The sequence below is a fragment of the Toxotes jaculatrix genome, chromosome 5 (assembly GCF_017976425.1).
Source record: "Toxotes jaculatrix isolate fToxJac2 chromosome 5, fToxJac2.pri, whole genome shotgun sequence".
Classification (NCBI taxonomy): domain Eukaryota; kingdom Metazoa; phylum Chordata; class Actinopteri; family Toxotidae; genus Toxotes; species Toxotes jaculatrix.
In genome coordinates this window covers 10,288,996-10,304,913 of record NC_054398.1, presented here as the reverse complement: position 1 = coordinate 10,304,913, position 15,918 = coordinate 10,288,996, and the positions used below count along the sequence as shown (strand labels likewise).

Sequence of the window (15,918 nt, the reverse complement as noted above, 5' to 3'; positions counted from 1 at the left end):
TTACTTCTAATTCTGCAGTTTTATGGTGAAAGATGCTGTCTGCATTTCTCTAAAAAAGATTTGCTCCCTTCTGTCCTCCAGGACGAACAGCAGAAAAATGTGAAAGTGGGGCATTTAAATTCAGTAGAGCGCTCACATAATTCTGTTCTCACAGATTTTAACAGATTATGGCACACTTTATGGAGTGAAATCATCCTCGTGGCAGGGATATATTTCAACAAAGAATTAAAAAAAAAAAAATACATTCATTTTGTCAGTTATTCACATTCCATATTTTCATATTTGACCAAAATGAACACCCTAATTCTCTGTGTCAGCCAGCACTCTTCTTCAACATCCAACCTCAACTAGTTGACTTTTTTCACTAAAACCAATTTTCCCTCAACAGTCAGTTGTACCATATCATCCTGCTGTCACTGAGATCAGATGAGTCTGCACCTGCGTCATCCTGCCCGCCGTTTTGTCGGTCTCGCTGAAAGCTACAGTTTATAATAGTCTCCTGTCCTCTCCTGAGGAGGCTGGTTCTAGCCTACAGGTCCCGTCCCTGCACATGCACACGGGGCCCAAATAAGGCTCTTAATCTCCACAGTCTTATCACTCATCTCTATCACATTCAGGCTTTGGGCACTATCTGTGTGTGTGTGTGCATGTGTCAGGCGTATGTGAGTTCTGTTTGTGTCCACTCTAACTCACCTTTCAGCCCCAAAGAACAGTTGCCATGGTGACCGCACCCGTCAGGTTTGGTGGGACGGGCTTGTAGTCAAAGCCTCTCAACGATCCTGAGCAACCTCTCACCCTGCCCATTCTTCCTTTTCCTCCAGGAAAAGAAATAGCCTACACTTCACAACCATGCTGCTCCATTGAAAGGCTTTCTAAAAAAGAAAGAGCTGAAACTCCCACTTGTGTGCCGCAGTTGAGGTACGCAACATGTTACGAATAGAGCGATGAGTGACGCGCCTTTGTTGCTGCAGCTCCTACTGAGTCTGATTGTCTATAAAACACAAGCAAAAGCGATATTCATAGCTCATCTTCTTTTCACCAGCGTCCAAAGCCTTTTATTCACAAACACACCTTAGTCTTTCCCCACTCTGCTGCAGTGGCTACTTTTCTGTCCCACTTCTCTCCCATCTTCCCTCAGGTCCTTTACACTGTAGATCCACTTTTCAGTCTGTTTCATTCTTAGTTTTTTTTTTTAAGCAAAAACAAGTACAAGACAACATCAAAGCAGATAAACGCATCTATAAGCACACATACTGCAGTACAGATGCACTTATGTTCATATATATACTATTAACATACATGAAAAATTAGAATATAGACAACATTCTTAAACATGAGGCCTTAACTACATATAGCCCACCTATGTCTGTCCTAACCTTTTGTGCTGTCCTCATCATACAAATATCACCATTATAGTAAAGCAGTGGTAATAATTTGCATTGTAATTGGTTATTAAATCAGTCTGACAGTGTTGTTATTACAAATACTTATTGTAGTAGTACTCACTCCATCTATCAGCGGTACTACTTTCCTAACCCCAACCTTGCTGTCCATGATTTTACAGTGGTATTTAACCCTTGTCTTATATAATAGTTGCTCCATAAATTTAGCTCTTGTCCTGCCCTTCAACCTTCAAGGTCTTGCCCCCCCCCCCCCCCCCCCCCCTTTGCTCTTCCTCTTCATCCTCTTCTGTGGATGTTCTCCAGATGCTGAAGTCATCCATTAACTCTAACCTACCTCCCTTCCACTCCTCGGGCCGCCCACACTAAGCTGTGACTGAGTGTTATGGGGGGTCTGATAGTGGCAAGCAATGGAGCGGACAAGTTATTACAGGACAGGCAAATAGAGGCCCGATGAAGCATGAAAACTTCCCTTCCCCAAAGCGCCACTCTCTCACACACACACACACACATAATGAGGGATATACAGACAGAAGGACAGAAAAAAGAAGCCAGAAAAAAACACATGCAAACACATACAACACAAATATTCATGTACTTTTTACAGTTCTCTTCGAAGAAACTATACAGACATGCAGAAGTCGTTTATGAGAAATAATGGTTGGCAGGCTTACACAGTACTACATACACACACGCGCACACACACGCACAAAGATCCTGCCCATTAATGATTTCTTTCTCTGTGCATGCTAACAAGAACAGACATATAGTACATGACAGGGCATAGCAACAGGAACAGGGTGACAGCATGGGACATGAATATTAATACGGGGAAGCCAAAGGGACCTGGAACAGTCCTGTCATAGCGCAGTTAACATGCTTTGCTTCCCAGCATTCCTTGGCAGAGCAGCTTTCAATCAATCAATCTTTCATGTCCCACCAGGGTTTTTTTGGCAGCAAGGGTTTACAAAAACAACACATAACAGAGGACAACGAGGGTCATCACACACTAAAGTAAAGAGGGCAAACCCCTAAGATCCCTGGAAGCAAGTGCTAAATTAAAGTTCTAACAGTTCAGTCCAATTTTTAAAACCAGCCACATGTACTCTGAAATCCATGAGTTAAGTGTGTTGATAGCAAACTGGAATAAATGAAGCTCTCGCTCCAATGCAGGCAGCCTGAAATAATTGTATGAAGGCAATTGCTCAAAAGGCTTTGGCAGTGGGTGTAGGTCAGAGTGATTAAGTATTTCGTTCTCCGCAAATACAGTGTGTCAAGCAAGCAGCCACCTAACAGAAAATTTACTGTCCTCACTGAGAGGATAGTGGACATGTACAGACTGTGGTCAAGCAAGGGGTGAAAACTTCTTCCAGGTTTCTGCCAGATGGAAAGCACCTTAGTGTTTCACAGTTTCTTGTAGCAGGGATGCCTGCATCAAAAGCCATTTATCAGTGTTGCCTGAGGGGACATGTCTCATCTGTAAGATACAGCACACAAACAAACACCATACATCTCAGGCGCAATAAGGAAAACATGTGAGCTGGGATGGAGGCGAGGCGTGGACCCCATTTATGCGTGGAATTAGTGTTTGATCTGTATCTGGGTGTCTTATCTAGATAAAGAAGATTGGATGTTAATGGAAGGTGCTACTGCACACGTACACTATCAGAATGTGACTGGATCAGACAGACCACCTGTGGACTTGCTCATGCGGGCAGAGTGAGTGGATTGCATCAGACAGTGTCCACTCACGGGTTAGAAATAAAATCACTACTGGCTCTGCTCTGCTACTAGCCAAGATGATGCACCAAAAAAACTATCCTCATCTCCAAAGTCAACAACAAAGAAATTAAACAATCAGCTTCTTGTTGAATGCCTCCTGTTGAGAAAGAAAAAGAAAAGTACAGTCTGCACAGTATCCTCACCTCACCTGCATGTTTTTTTGTTGACAATATATAAACCTCCCACCTCCTCACCTTCTTTGCATGGTGTGCATAAAAAATATGACTAAATTACAATGTAGGCAGAATGCAGACTAGAAGAAAGAAGCATTGGCAGGAGTAAGTGCAGTGGAGTAAATGTGTTTTGGTATGGATACAGACTTAAGTTTAATAGCAGGTGTAAATTGGGCCAGAAAGACAGTAAAAGCGGGATGGTTTCAGTCTTATAATCCTTTTTAGCAAAGTTTGTTGCGACCATAGCCACCACAGTCACTTTTAAGAGTTTGTTTTTCACCATCTTGATTCCACTCTGCTGCTAGTGAAGTCTGAAGAGAGTAAAGGCACGAGTGAACCAAACAACCCACAGATTGCCGTTTGTAGTTTCCCCCCACCCCCAATTTTTTTTTTTTTTTCAGATTTCTCCACCATGTGGCATGGGTTTAGTTAGACCGCTCTGGACCAGGATGAAAGGATTTCTGGGATTTTGTTTGTATTGCTCTTTTTAGTCGTATGAGCATCAGAAAGCGGTCTGTGTGTGAACGTGTTTGAACATTACCTTTGAACTTGCTGTAAGGTATGTTCATGTACGCACTCTGTATGTGGAGAACTATATGTTAATTGCTCATGTGTGCATCTCTTGGTGGGTATGTTTGAAGCCAGATGGCATGCCCACCACCACCGCCCCCACTACCCCCCTCCCACCGCCACCCACAACACAGCCCTCAACCCAATGCACGCCCTCCCCCTGCTCTGGATGCCCGCCCAATACTAACAGATGAAGTGTGTATGTGTGTGTATATAAATGTACATGTAGCCAAGTAAAAATGTGAACTGTCTGCCCCCTAGTGGTTTAATTCTCTCTTCTCTTCTCTTCTCTTGTTCCTGTCATTCATGCTGAACTTAATGTGCTGAGCTATGAGCTGGCCAAGCCTGTCACTGGTTCTGCACCTCATTTTGTCACTCTGTCGTCGTGGGCGTAGCTGTGGCAACAGGGCTGCCAAATGAGCCAAGCATCCCCACACCTGTAATTAACGTCAGACAAAGTGACTGCAATACGGGAAATCACTGCTGTGACCAGCCTCTATCAGCTGAAGACAGCCATACTTGGCACGTAGCAGCAAACCCTGGAATGCAGAAACCAGGGAATGATTACTTTTTTCCCTCCACTTTGGATTCTTTTTAAAGATGGCACTTTGTGAATGTGAAATGAGTCTTCAGTGCAGAGGGAAAGTACAGCACATGTGTGCAGCCCCTATCTTTTCCCCCAGGAATGAGCCAGAACCATTCGCCTTATTCAGATGCGTTTAAAGTGTGGCAATTAAGATATGTGGAGTCTTTTATTAGCCAGATTTCTGACAGTTGATAGTTAGCATATTCAGTGGCAGGTAGCCAATCAGGATAAAGGAATGCACGCCATTAAAAAAAAAAAAAAAAAGAAAAAAAGAAAAAGCTTGTATCTCAGCAACCTAACGGCATGTTTGCTGTTGATCTGCAGCATAGTTTGATTAAAGAGAGACAAAGGAGTGCTTCAGAGCTTGTTTTAATCACTGCATGCTCAATAGCCTATTGTGCACTAACATCGGTCCTCACTCTGCTTCAGTAGCTGCAAACAGTTTTCTGTGTTTGTGGGCGAGTATTTGCGCACCAGCATTCTCTCTCATCTTGTTCTGCATCTCTCAAAGGACGTCTGTTTTCATTTAACTTCAACTAAGAAATATTTTGATGTGAAAGCTTTCTCTGTTATTGCTCATGGGCTGTGCAACAGTGTATGTAAATCTTGGGGTTTGATTTAGAAGGTGGTATTTTACAAAGTAGTATCTATGGGTAAAACACACACTAACAGTAAAACACACAGTCGAGTACATAGCAACAGTAATTTAGATATTGGCATGTGGACAGTATCATGAGTCATGAAAATCAAAAAAATAAATAGATTTTGCTTTTCTCAAAGTCAAAGTCAGCTTTATTGTCAAAACCATATGTACAGGTCAAACAGGTTTTGAAATTGCAGTGCTCCCTAGGCCCACAGTGTTACACTAGACAAAAATTGTAAGATAAATAAATAAAGACAGTATAAACATAACATTAACAACAGAGAAAAGACCTAGTTGAGTTCTTTAACTGATAATTGAAAAAAATTGTTTTGTGAAATTTGTATACACTATCACCAATAACGGTAATGGAAATATGTCACATTACCAAATATTAAGATGTTCTATGTTTTGTTTCACTCAGACCTTAAGATGCAGACATGTGCATAGTTTTATTTTGGGCAAACTACATCATTGTAGTTGTCACATGCTGTTTCAAAATTACCTCAGATGTATGTTTACACCAATTTATACTGTATATATCTATGGTAAATTCATTTGGGCTTTTAGCACCAGTCATGCCAACACATCATTCACTCTCCAGTTTTTACCTGGTATGACCTGAATGAGTAAAAGTCTTCACCCTGACAATCACAATACAAGGTTTAGTTCCTTTCATCACACAAAAGTAGGAGAAAAAAGGAAACTGTCAAATAAAATGAGGATTGTTAGCCAGGTTTGCAAAAGATGGAATAAGAAGAGTATGGAGGCAAAAAGAGTGCCTTCCTTGTACTGAAGGCATACAGCAGGGGTTCTCTGTGATTCAGCCTCTTGTAATAGATTTAAGGCTAGTTTGGAGCAGTGTCTGTGATAGAGGAGATGTGTGCACATGTACCTTGAAAAGACACAATATTCTTATCTCTCCGCTCCCTCCCTTTAGACATTTCCACATCTGTTTCTAGCTCTGTCCTCTCTCAGCTCTTCTCCTCTGTCCACTGTTGTGCTGCCTGTGACCTCTCTGTGTCCCTATAATTCTCTCCTCTCATGCAGGGGTAATAAGACTGATGCAGGCAGGAGATAATGAAATGCAAAAAAAAAAAAAGAGTGGGAGACTAAAAGGGTGGGATAGTGCAAAAGGAAGAGAAAGTGGAGAAAGATTGAATAGAGATTCAATAGTTTTTTTTTTCCTTTTTTTTTTAGCTGTTGATAACCATTCTATTGAGTGCATAATCCAGCCTGAGTGCAGTTGCTGTTTATCATAAAGACAAGGTACATGTCATCTCCATGTCAGTAAATTACCAACAAGAGCGGAGCAGAGAGGGATAGAGGGTGGTGGGGAGAGGAAAGAGCTCTGGAAAGCACAAAGCTGAGGGGGAGGGAGAGGGAGATATTAGAGGGGAAACAAGAGGGGGAAACAAAAGGCACCAGCAGTGGTGGAGCAGAGGCAAGAGGGGAGAAGAGGGCAGAGGAGGGGAGGGGAAAGGATGAGATGGAGAGGTGTGGGGTGAAAGCACTCTCATGTAATTAAAGTGGCCTAGTTGAAAGGCTGCACCTTGCCCCTCTCTCTTCCCTGAGCCTCCACATATAGAAGGTTTATGAGTTTATGAAGAAGCACTGTTGAAGGTGCCACCGTCACTGGGAGAACTGCAGAGTTAGGTTATTAATGTGGAATGCAAGTTCAGCTATGCGCAGACCCTTTTTAACAAGCAGCTTCACCCAGAAACACTTCCTGAGGTGGGATAATGTTCCCCCCACTTCAAGACATTGTGAAATTCCTTGTGACTTCCCTTTATTCTTTATTACTCTCTGATTCATCAGATTCACAGAACACAAGCTGTATGTAACACTGTCACACACTGCCAGTATTGTGAAAAGTTACATAATAATGAACGTAGTGAATATTTCAACTCAGCTTTTCAGTTTGTATGGTTGTTTTCAATATAACAAATAATAAGATGACATTGAAACTAGTCCATTTGTTTAATTTTGCAGGCCATCCCCAGATTTGTTAAAACATTGATACTGTTACTTCCTTTGTCACACAATTTAATAGTCAATTTTTAGGTCAAGTTTGCATTAATGTTGCTGCTACTTAGAATGGAAGAAGCTCAATGTTTCAAGTATTTATGTAGCACTTTTATCTAACTATTTTCACCGTTTTTAGCTAACTGTTCAGATTTCTCTGCTTGCCTGCTGACTAGTTAGCAAAACTACCCTATAGGGCCCCGGCTAGGGAACCACAGATCTACTTAAACTGTCAACTTCAACTTGACAGCGAGCCATGCAGCACATCTTTATAGTTTCAATTTTTGTCATGTCACATGACTTGTATGAAATCGTATGAGCTAAAAGGAAAGCTTCCTTCCCTTTTGACTTTGCTCCCTCTGAGGTCAACGCCGTCCAAGCAGCATTGCTATTGGTCGGCCGTGCGAATATATTTAATCCTTTCATGTCGAGTTTGACAAGACAGGAAGGACTCTCATGAACTTTGATGTTCAACTTTGATCATGACAGTTCCATCAAGTGAGTTTGGTACAAAGTAACACTGTCAGAGATGCTGGTTGGGCCAGGCACGTTTCAGTTCATGCGGTGTGACCAAAGAGATTTGTGCAGCAGTAAAAGTTTGAGAGCCATTAAAACAGACTGAAATTTGCTGAGTTGAATCACCTTTCCTGTATGTCAGTTAGATTACTGTCTTTGATCTTGAAGAAGTGTGCAGAAATGTTAATCTATAGAATAAAAAAAAAAAAAAAACTAAAAAAAAAAGACTGCATCTGAGTTATGAGTGTGTGGCTTTTCCCCCTTTCCTTTGATGTTCCTTAAACACAACATCTGGTCCTGGCTCAGCTATCCAGGACTTTGAAGTGTGAATCCATTCTTCACAGGGATGAAATTTACTGGTAAAGGCTAACAGCATGATTTAAAGATAGAAACTAATAGTTGTATCTTGAATCTGTGTCTCCATAAGGTGCTGGTGTGTGATTCGAACTCTTCTGAATTAGAATAACCATTATTATTCTGTGACAAACACCCCCCCCCCCATTACAGTTACAGTTTAAATAGATAGTATTCAGAATACAGTTATATTGTTGAAATCAGTGGATTACGTGGCGATACTTCTCTGTTTCACGAGTTTATATTTAGTCTCTAAATGAACGAAGGCAACCCGATGCATTTCCCAGAAGCCCCAGCTCCACGAAAACAAACGTAAATAAACGAGCTATTTGCCTGATCAGTCGGACGAGGAGCAGCAGGAGCGAGAGCTTGAGCCGCAGCCGGCAAAACAGAACCGGGACAGGAATGCGTTTCTGTCTTGGCCAAGACAGAACCGGCGTTACGTATTCTGAATACGTAACGCCGTTACATGTATTCCGTTACTCCCCAACACTATCCGTATTGTACGGGTTTAGATCCCGTGTCGAGACGGATATACACACAATTAATCAAACAATATGTTGGACGTGACCCGTACCTCATGAAGATGAGCGAGTTTTCAACGGGCGTTAAAGATTTGCCGACAATCGAGGCTGCTGACATCACCAATTATCTTGCACTTCAGACCTCTTATTAAACGAAACAGCAAATGAAAGCCTACAAAATCCTGGGGGCATATAACTTTTCTGTGAGCGGGTGGGTCCACAACCTTGTTACCAAACGGCTCCAAGACGATTATCGTTTGGTCTTCGCCAGGGAGAGTGTTTATTCTTATACTGGTTATGTATAGCTAGCAGCTAGCAATAGCGGCTATAATGTCAACAAACACATCTTACCGGGATACAAGGGGCTTATCTGTCAGTTACATAGAAATACTAATGTATGACATGACAGCGAAATAACATTTGGACTACTGAGTCAATGTCCCCTAAAACGCTAGGGTAGCCTAAAAAGTCCCAATGAAGTCATATTAGACTACCGGCAACTTAATAATTATTACTATGTAAATGAGCATTCAGCCACAACCAAATGATATAAACACAGCCACAAAAACCAAGTTAGCTAGCTGACATACCTTTGAGGAAGTGGTCACTGCAGACAAGGGCGTTAGCAGACTCCTCCTCCCGACCGCAGACGTAGGTTTAAGATCCACATTTTACAGCGTTGTTCTGTAAGTTTTTTATATTCCTCACCTTTGTGGGTGACTACTTTTGGTACCCTCTATTGGAACGATTTGAGCGCCGGTAAACTACACAAAACATAGTCATTTTTCCACACGGTAGATCCTCAGTGTGTCAGTCAGCTGAAGGCTGAAACACTTCCTGCCCTCCATTTGAATTTGGCGCCCTCGCGCCGCTGCGTCGTGACGTCACGTGAATCCCACCTTTCCTAAGCTCAGTCACACAGACCCACAGTGTATGTTTGTGTGTGTGTGTGTGTGTGTGTGTGTGTGTGTGTGTGTGTGTGTGTGTGTGTGTGTGTGTGTGTGTCTTCTGACAGAAAAGGGAGTCTTCAGTCTCTTTCTCTCTGTCTTTTCTTGTCTTGTGTGATTTGAAACAGCCTTTCAGGCCTCTATTGCTAATGTACCGAGTAGGCTCCCATTGTTAATGTTACAGCATTATGAGTTCCTTTTGTGTGCGTTACTCGCTGCTCCCAGAAGACTCCTCTGAAACCTGATAGGCAGCATAGGAGTGGCAGTGGTGGGATCTCTTTATTTGTGCTTTTTTTTTTTTTTACTAAGGGTAATTATGGAAATAATTCTTCTTTGTTTTGGCCTTTCTCTGCTGACGGTCCAGTTCATAATTAATTGGTAGCGTGAAGGACTGGCCAATTTTAAATCACAAGGGAGGGGTCGAGGGGGCTTGTTTTATTGGCTGGTGCCTGGTTGGGGCAGTGGGTGGGTGAAGCATCTGAATTAGATTAGATTTAATTAAGGCATGGGGCCCCTGACTACACATTGGTACATAAATAGGCTGTATGCCAGGCTGGTTGTTGTTGGGAATTCAACAGTATGTGCACACACACGTGCAGCTGAAGACTCCCAGAGGCCTTCAAGGTCAGGTAGACAGGGGAAACAGGCAGCATGGTATCTAGAAGAAAGAGAGAACAAGCTGAAAAAGAAAACCCTCCCCTAATGATAGCTTGCTGGTTTGTCCACACAAAATGCTCTGACAAATACTGAGCTTTTATCGTCTCTCTAACCCTCAGCACCTCTTTTCCTAAAGGAATAGTTTAGCATTGATACCACTCTTATGTCTGTCCATTCATTATGAAGCTACAGCAGCTGGTTAGCTTAGCTTACAACAGAGACTGAAAACAAGGGGAAACTGCTAGATTCAGTATGTCTGAAGGTAATCGAGTCTGTGTACGAGCGCCTCTAAAGCTCACTAATTAAAATGTTTCATCTCATTTGTTTAACCTGTGTCAAAAAGATATGGTTTCTCTATAATGTGGCCACACTGCTTGACTTATTGTGCATGTTTGGATTGATTCTGTGCTGCCCTGTAGCTCTAGCTGGTGCATGTGGAGGGAATTTCTGGCCTGTGCTAAATACAATATGCCCCAAGAGCCTGTAAGTCTATATAAGCCTGGAATACTTCAAAAGGCTCCAAAAATCCTTCCCTGCTTTGCAGTTTCAGGGGATCTAATCCTTACAGATGGAAGCATTTTCGGACTATTGATTCAACCTCGAGATAGCTCATAATGGTCATGTCCTGGCAAACTTTCCGTGCAGTATCCTCAGCTGTCTGTGTGATGGCTAGAGGACAGAGATGTGAGTTCTTCTGAGTAAATTAGGCTTTAATACACACAGTTCGTTAAGCAGCAAAACAAAAACCTCGAACACAGAGCACAGAAAGTGTCCCAATGAGTGTTTTGAACCTTTTATGAGGCACACAGAGGTTTGATGTTTACAGCCCCCTCAGGCGTTAGTGTAATTTGAAGTCAAACAGCAACTGTAAAACACTTTAATGTTACCCATTCCTTATTAGCACAGCCTCGCTGCAGATCCGTAATAAATAGGATTCCTTCCACTCTGCCTTCCCTCTCTCCTTAGTACAACCGTACTGTCTTCCGGCAAGCAGCCGAAACACCATTTACATGAGCCTCACCCTGAGTGCCTGATTGAAATTCTCACACTGTATTATCAGTCAGCGGAAATGTTTAAGTGCTATTCCCTCATCCCATCTGGAATAATAAGCTGCAGTGCTCTCTGGCATTACAGTAGTCCCTTTCCTCATTTCAGACCAGCGAGTTGGCTGCCGTGCGTTTCTTACTTCTGGCCACAGCTCTCATTGTAAACATTCCCCGGACTACTAAGTAGTTTGCAGACTTTCCCCTTTCCCTGCGACAAACACGGTAATCTGTGACGGCCCCTGGTGCTCCTCTGCCTTCTGTCATCTTCAACGCCGAGCAACTCAAGTGGTGCTTTATCTAAAACTGCTGTAATCTGTTTTGCCCTCGCAAAGAAATATTTAGCCTCTCTGTTCAGTCTCTTTCTTCTTAATAAAGAGTGGGGTCCCTGATTTTAAACTGGGTCCCTGCTTTTTAGTAGCCTCTGCACCGTACACGATGCTCCATTTGTTCCCCTCGTTTCTTGGAGCTCTTGGGGAGAGTCTGACTGCTGTTATGCTTATTATGTTCCACGCTCATCTCCAAGAGAGGCTGCCTCTATCGAATCACACAGAACACATTTCACAATGAACCTGAGAACAATTTACTGCTTGATATTCACAAACATCCACTCCCTTCCCCAGTTCCTCCCAGCAACCTCCCTGATACAACTCATTGTCCCATTTACTCAACATCCTATTCTCAACCTAACTCCTTAAATTGTTTACCTCTTCTCCATCCTTTCTTCCTTCCTTCATTCCCCTTTGTGTCTCCCTCACCACCCCTCACCTTCTCTTTTCCCAAACCGCCTACATCATCCCAATTTGCTCTTCATCTTCTTCCTCTCTCCTGCAGAAGCTCCTGGCCAGGACTTTGTGACACTGGACTACCGACTTCGCTACTACCCCAGCATCACCTACGCCGTCATTGGCAGCGCTGTCATCTTTGTGCTGGTGGTGGCATTGCTGGCCTTGGTGCTCCATCATCAGAGGAAGCGGAGCGTCCTGCTGCCCAGAGGCGTAAGAGGGGGCTCGCATCACCACCACCACCATCACCAGCCCCTGCTGCTGTCCCGTCTGGTCATCTTGGACCGTGGCCACGTCCATCCCGGGGGTCCAGGTCTCTCCCCCGGCTCCCCCACTGCAGCAGGTCAATACAGCTCAACTCCTCAGTCGCTGCAGCTGCTGTCTGGGACCCTGTATCCCTCCGGGCTCTCCATGGACTCACCTCCATCGTACTCACAAGCTGTTCTGGATGTCAGGTGAAAGGAATAATGATTCTTACAGCTGTATGGAAACATATAATGTTTTGTCTGTAGCCAAAAACCAAAAGCAGAAACAGTGGTGTTGAAAGTAAGAAATAGCAGTTGTAGCAAATATAAGGTAATTTTTAATATAATCACAATACAACATAATAAAAATGTAATTCAGTTTACTTGTTAGCTAATTTGTCTCATACTAATTTGTCTCATACAGTTACAGTTTTCATACACATACAAAACCTGTTGTAAAGGATGCTATTAGAAATATCAGCATTGTAATGCTCAATCAATTAATACTCTAATCTGTTCGGTTCTTATTTTCTCATGTGCTCATTTATTTAACAAAAGAAGATTATTGCTGTTTAAAGAGCTGATCATAAATTACTAAAGAGCACACAGAAACACTGACAGTATTTGCTAAAATGCCTCAATAATACTGATGTAGAGCAATATAATCCTATTTAAAATGTCACTTTCTTTGCTCTTGTTATTTTCAGAGTTGCTCAAAATAAGCGGCAAAGTGAAACTAATATAGTGGAAAAGAAGTAAAATGGTTAAAATTCATGAATGAAAAAGTGTTAAATGATGATAATGTAAATCAAATTAGCAAAACTGAGAATCGTACTGGGTTACGGGTTTCCTTAAACAATGATGGGCTCTTACATAATCAGATTGTTTTCTCAGAAAGGGGTGTGCAACCTGAACCTTTTCCAACAGTCACTGTACAGTCCTTATGTAATACCTCATGAACCTGGCATCATATTCTTCTCCTGTCTATATTTTTTTCTCTTGTTTGTCCCTAGCCGACCTCCCTGGTTTGATCTCCCTCCTCCTCCATACCTCCCGGATGGGGAGCTTCCATCAGAGGGCGAGCTGCCTCAGTACGAGGCCCCACAAGATCCTTTGAGCTACCCTCCAGCGCAGCCCACTGCACCCTCCACACCCCGATCTGTGGCCTCGGGCACACAGCCAAGTGCGAGCTCCAGAGAAGAGTCGGACCAGCTGTAGCCCCTCTCTTGTAGACTGGTAATAGTTAGAACTCATATAGGACTGAAGGACCGGGCTGCAGGGCTAAAATGAGGCCAGGACAGTCCACAACAAAGACCTGCTGAGGAGATCTAACAGGGACCGAGGGACTAAACAGCGTCTTCAACTTGCTTCCCACATATGGGCTTACTGAAGCACTGGACGAAGACCAGCTTCTCCTGCTATACTGATCTTGTATGCTGGCTCCCCCTGCTGGGCTCATGGCTGCACTACACCTTAATCAGTTACACTTTATCATTTGTCATCAGTTCAGTGCAGCTGAATTATGTTCCCCTTGAAGAAGCACTGCATGACGATACAGTGACTGCAATCTTTGTGTCCAAAGAAGTAGGAGTAAACTGCCATTTGTTAACATATCGAATAGGATGATAGCAAAATGTGGCAACACCTGAAATGGCCATTGTGTTATGGTATAATCAAGCTAATGGGGTGTTATTCTCTTCTGTGGCAGCACTTGGAGAGTTGAATAAAAATCATGCAGCATTTTGTCATAGTCCTCTCTGTACTTAACATATCGTATCTACAATATTTTCCATAGTAAGGTTTATAAGAGATTTTTATGGTGTTCGAATTGTAAAATACCAGAATATTAGATAAAATCCGTACTGTTGAGAATTACTGCTACATTTGGTGACTTACTGTACTTAGAGAACTTTAGAAATGACATGTCGTTGCCTTACTTTAACTGAAGTTTATACAATTTTAAGATTTATTCAAAGTGAAAACAGTACAATGATGCTGTGTAAGATATTTAAGAATTAACACGTGCTGTTATGATAAATAAGAGCAGCCCAGTCAGAGGTACTCAAAAAGCTCAAACCTGTCTCTTCACTGTTGATGTGAAGCGATGTCAACTGGCCGGTAAAAAAACAAACAAACAAAAAAAACCCATAATGTTTTCTATCTTTTTTTAGTTGGTACTTAAAGCTTGAGAAATTTCTAAAAGACCGGAAAGTTTTTGTTCTTTTTTTAAACACATTTTTTTCTTTTTTTTTTTTGGTTTGTTTTCTTTGTCGTCATTTGGTTAAATTCCAGCTATGACATAAATGTGAATAGGACCATTGAGATTTTGTTAAATAATTCTAGGCAGGGATTATACTGTATGTATATATCTTTACCGAGTGAGTTTCATAAATCATTCCTGTGAGCAAAAGAAACACTTCTGCTGGAAAAAATAATATTGTTTTATTACTTTTCTGTTTGAATAACAGACCAATAATGTTTTCATGTAAAAACAAAAAGAAGTAAATAGAAAGGATTTTGTTGAGGTCTTATTCTGTACCACTTTGGCCCTTAGTGCCTTTATATATGATATGTTTTTGGTCACAAATAGCCTAAGCTAAGTACTGCAGCCTGATCTGAGATTTAACAATAAGCTCACATGACAACAAACATTTAAGATTATCTCATTTTACATCAGGTTGTTCAAATTCTGCTTGAGGTTTGTTAATGTATATAACTTTGGCTGTGTGTCGTTCAGGAAAATCATCCTCGGAAGTATTAAACAATGACTGATGAAATCCACATCTGAAGGATCTGTGCTATAAATGTGCTATTATCTTTTGACGTTTGTTCACTTCAAAGTGGTTTGTTTGACACCGTACATAGGAGACAGGAAAGTAAAGAGATCTATTTAAAAGTAGAAAACTGCGTAGAGCTTAAAGTGAGAGATAAATGTGTAACAGTGAAATGTAGTTGTTCTTTGCCTCTTACTTTTCTTTTATAGCCGGCAGTGATAATGCAGGCACAGGACAACCAATCAAAACCAAAGATAATCATTAATGACCTTTTCTCTAAGGATACTACCCTCCAAAGGAATGATTCTTTGTCACAACTGCTTGTACCTTTATTGTATTAAAATGTGCAAAGGTTTATTGAGGCAAACAGAATTCGTGTTATTTGCTGTTTAAACTGGAAAACATTTCTCAGGAGAAAATTTATACCAGTCTTTCTGTTCTGTTGTTTTTATCTCTCGGTTTTGTTTTGAGGAATGTTTAAGATCAAACTCCATTTCTTTCATAGATTTGTTCTCATGAGGTTAGATATTTACATATTTGTAATGTTGCCCATCGTGATCTTTTTATCCCCCGTATTCTGTACATTGAAAGTAATATAAAATTCTGACTCAGAATTTGTGTGTATGGGTTTTACTGGAGATGTGATATTACATTTTCTCAGCAGCTTCACATGTTCAAAATATGTTGATTGCAAATTATGTTTAGGGCATGGTCACTCAACGTAACCATGCCCTAATTTATGTAAGAATTTTAAGCCTAAATAACAATAACACGGTTGTGGTACCAAAAAAATAAAAAAAAAACACCCCCACAGTGTTCACGGAGGTGGAAACTATCAAAAGAGACCAAAAACAAAAAATGTACCAGGCTGTAAATGTGTTTTTTTAGGCTGTAAAG

The 15,918-nt window shown here is 41.6% G+C and overlaps 1 protein-coding gene across 2 annotated transcripts in view; it reads left to right on the top strand.

Annotated features, from left to right (window-relative positions):
• The window catches only part of ldlrad3 (low density lipoprotein receptor class A domain containing 3), a 76,271-nt gene extending 60,642 nt beyond the window's left edge, over positions 1-15,629 (top strand). The window contains exons 5-6 of one of the 2 annotated variants that reach the window (XM_041039370.1): positions 12,055-12,457; positions 13,261-15,629. In XM_041039370.1, coding sequence (XP_040895304.1) covers positions 12,055-12,457; positions 13,261-13,465 — 608 coding nt within the window. In that variant the 3' untranslated portion in view covers positions 13,466-15,629. Of the gene's footprint in view, positions 1-12,051; positions 12,458-13,260 lie in introns of both variants that reach the window. The other variant, XM_041039369.1, reaches the window with a different exon arrangement.
• Positions 15,630-15,918: the final 289 nt, after the last annotated feature.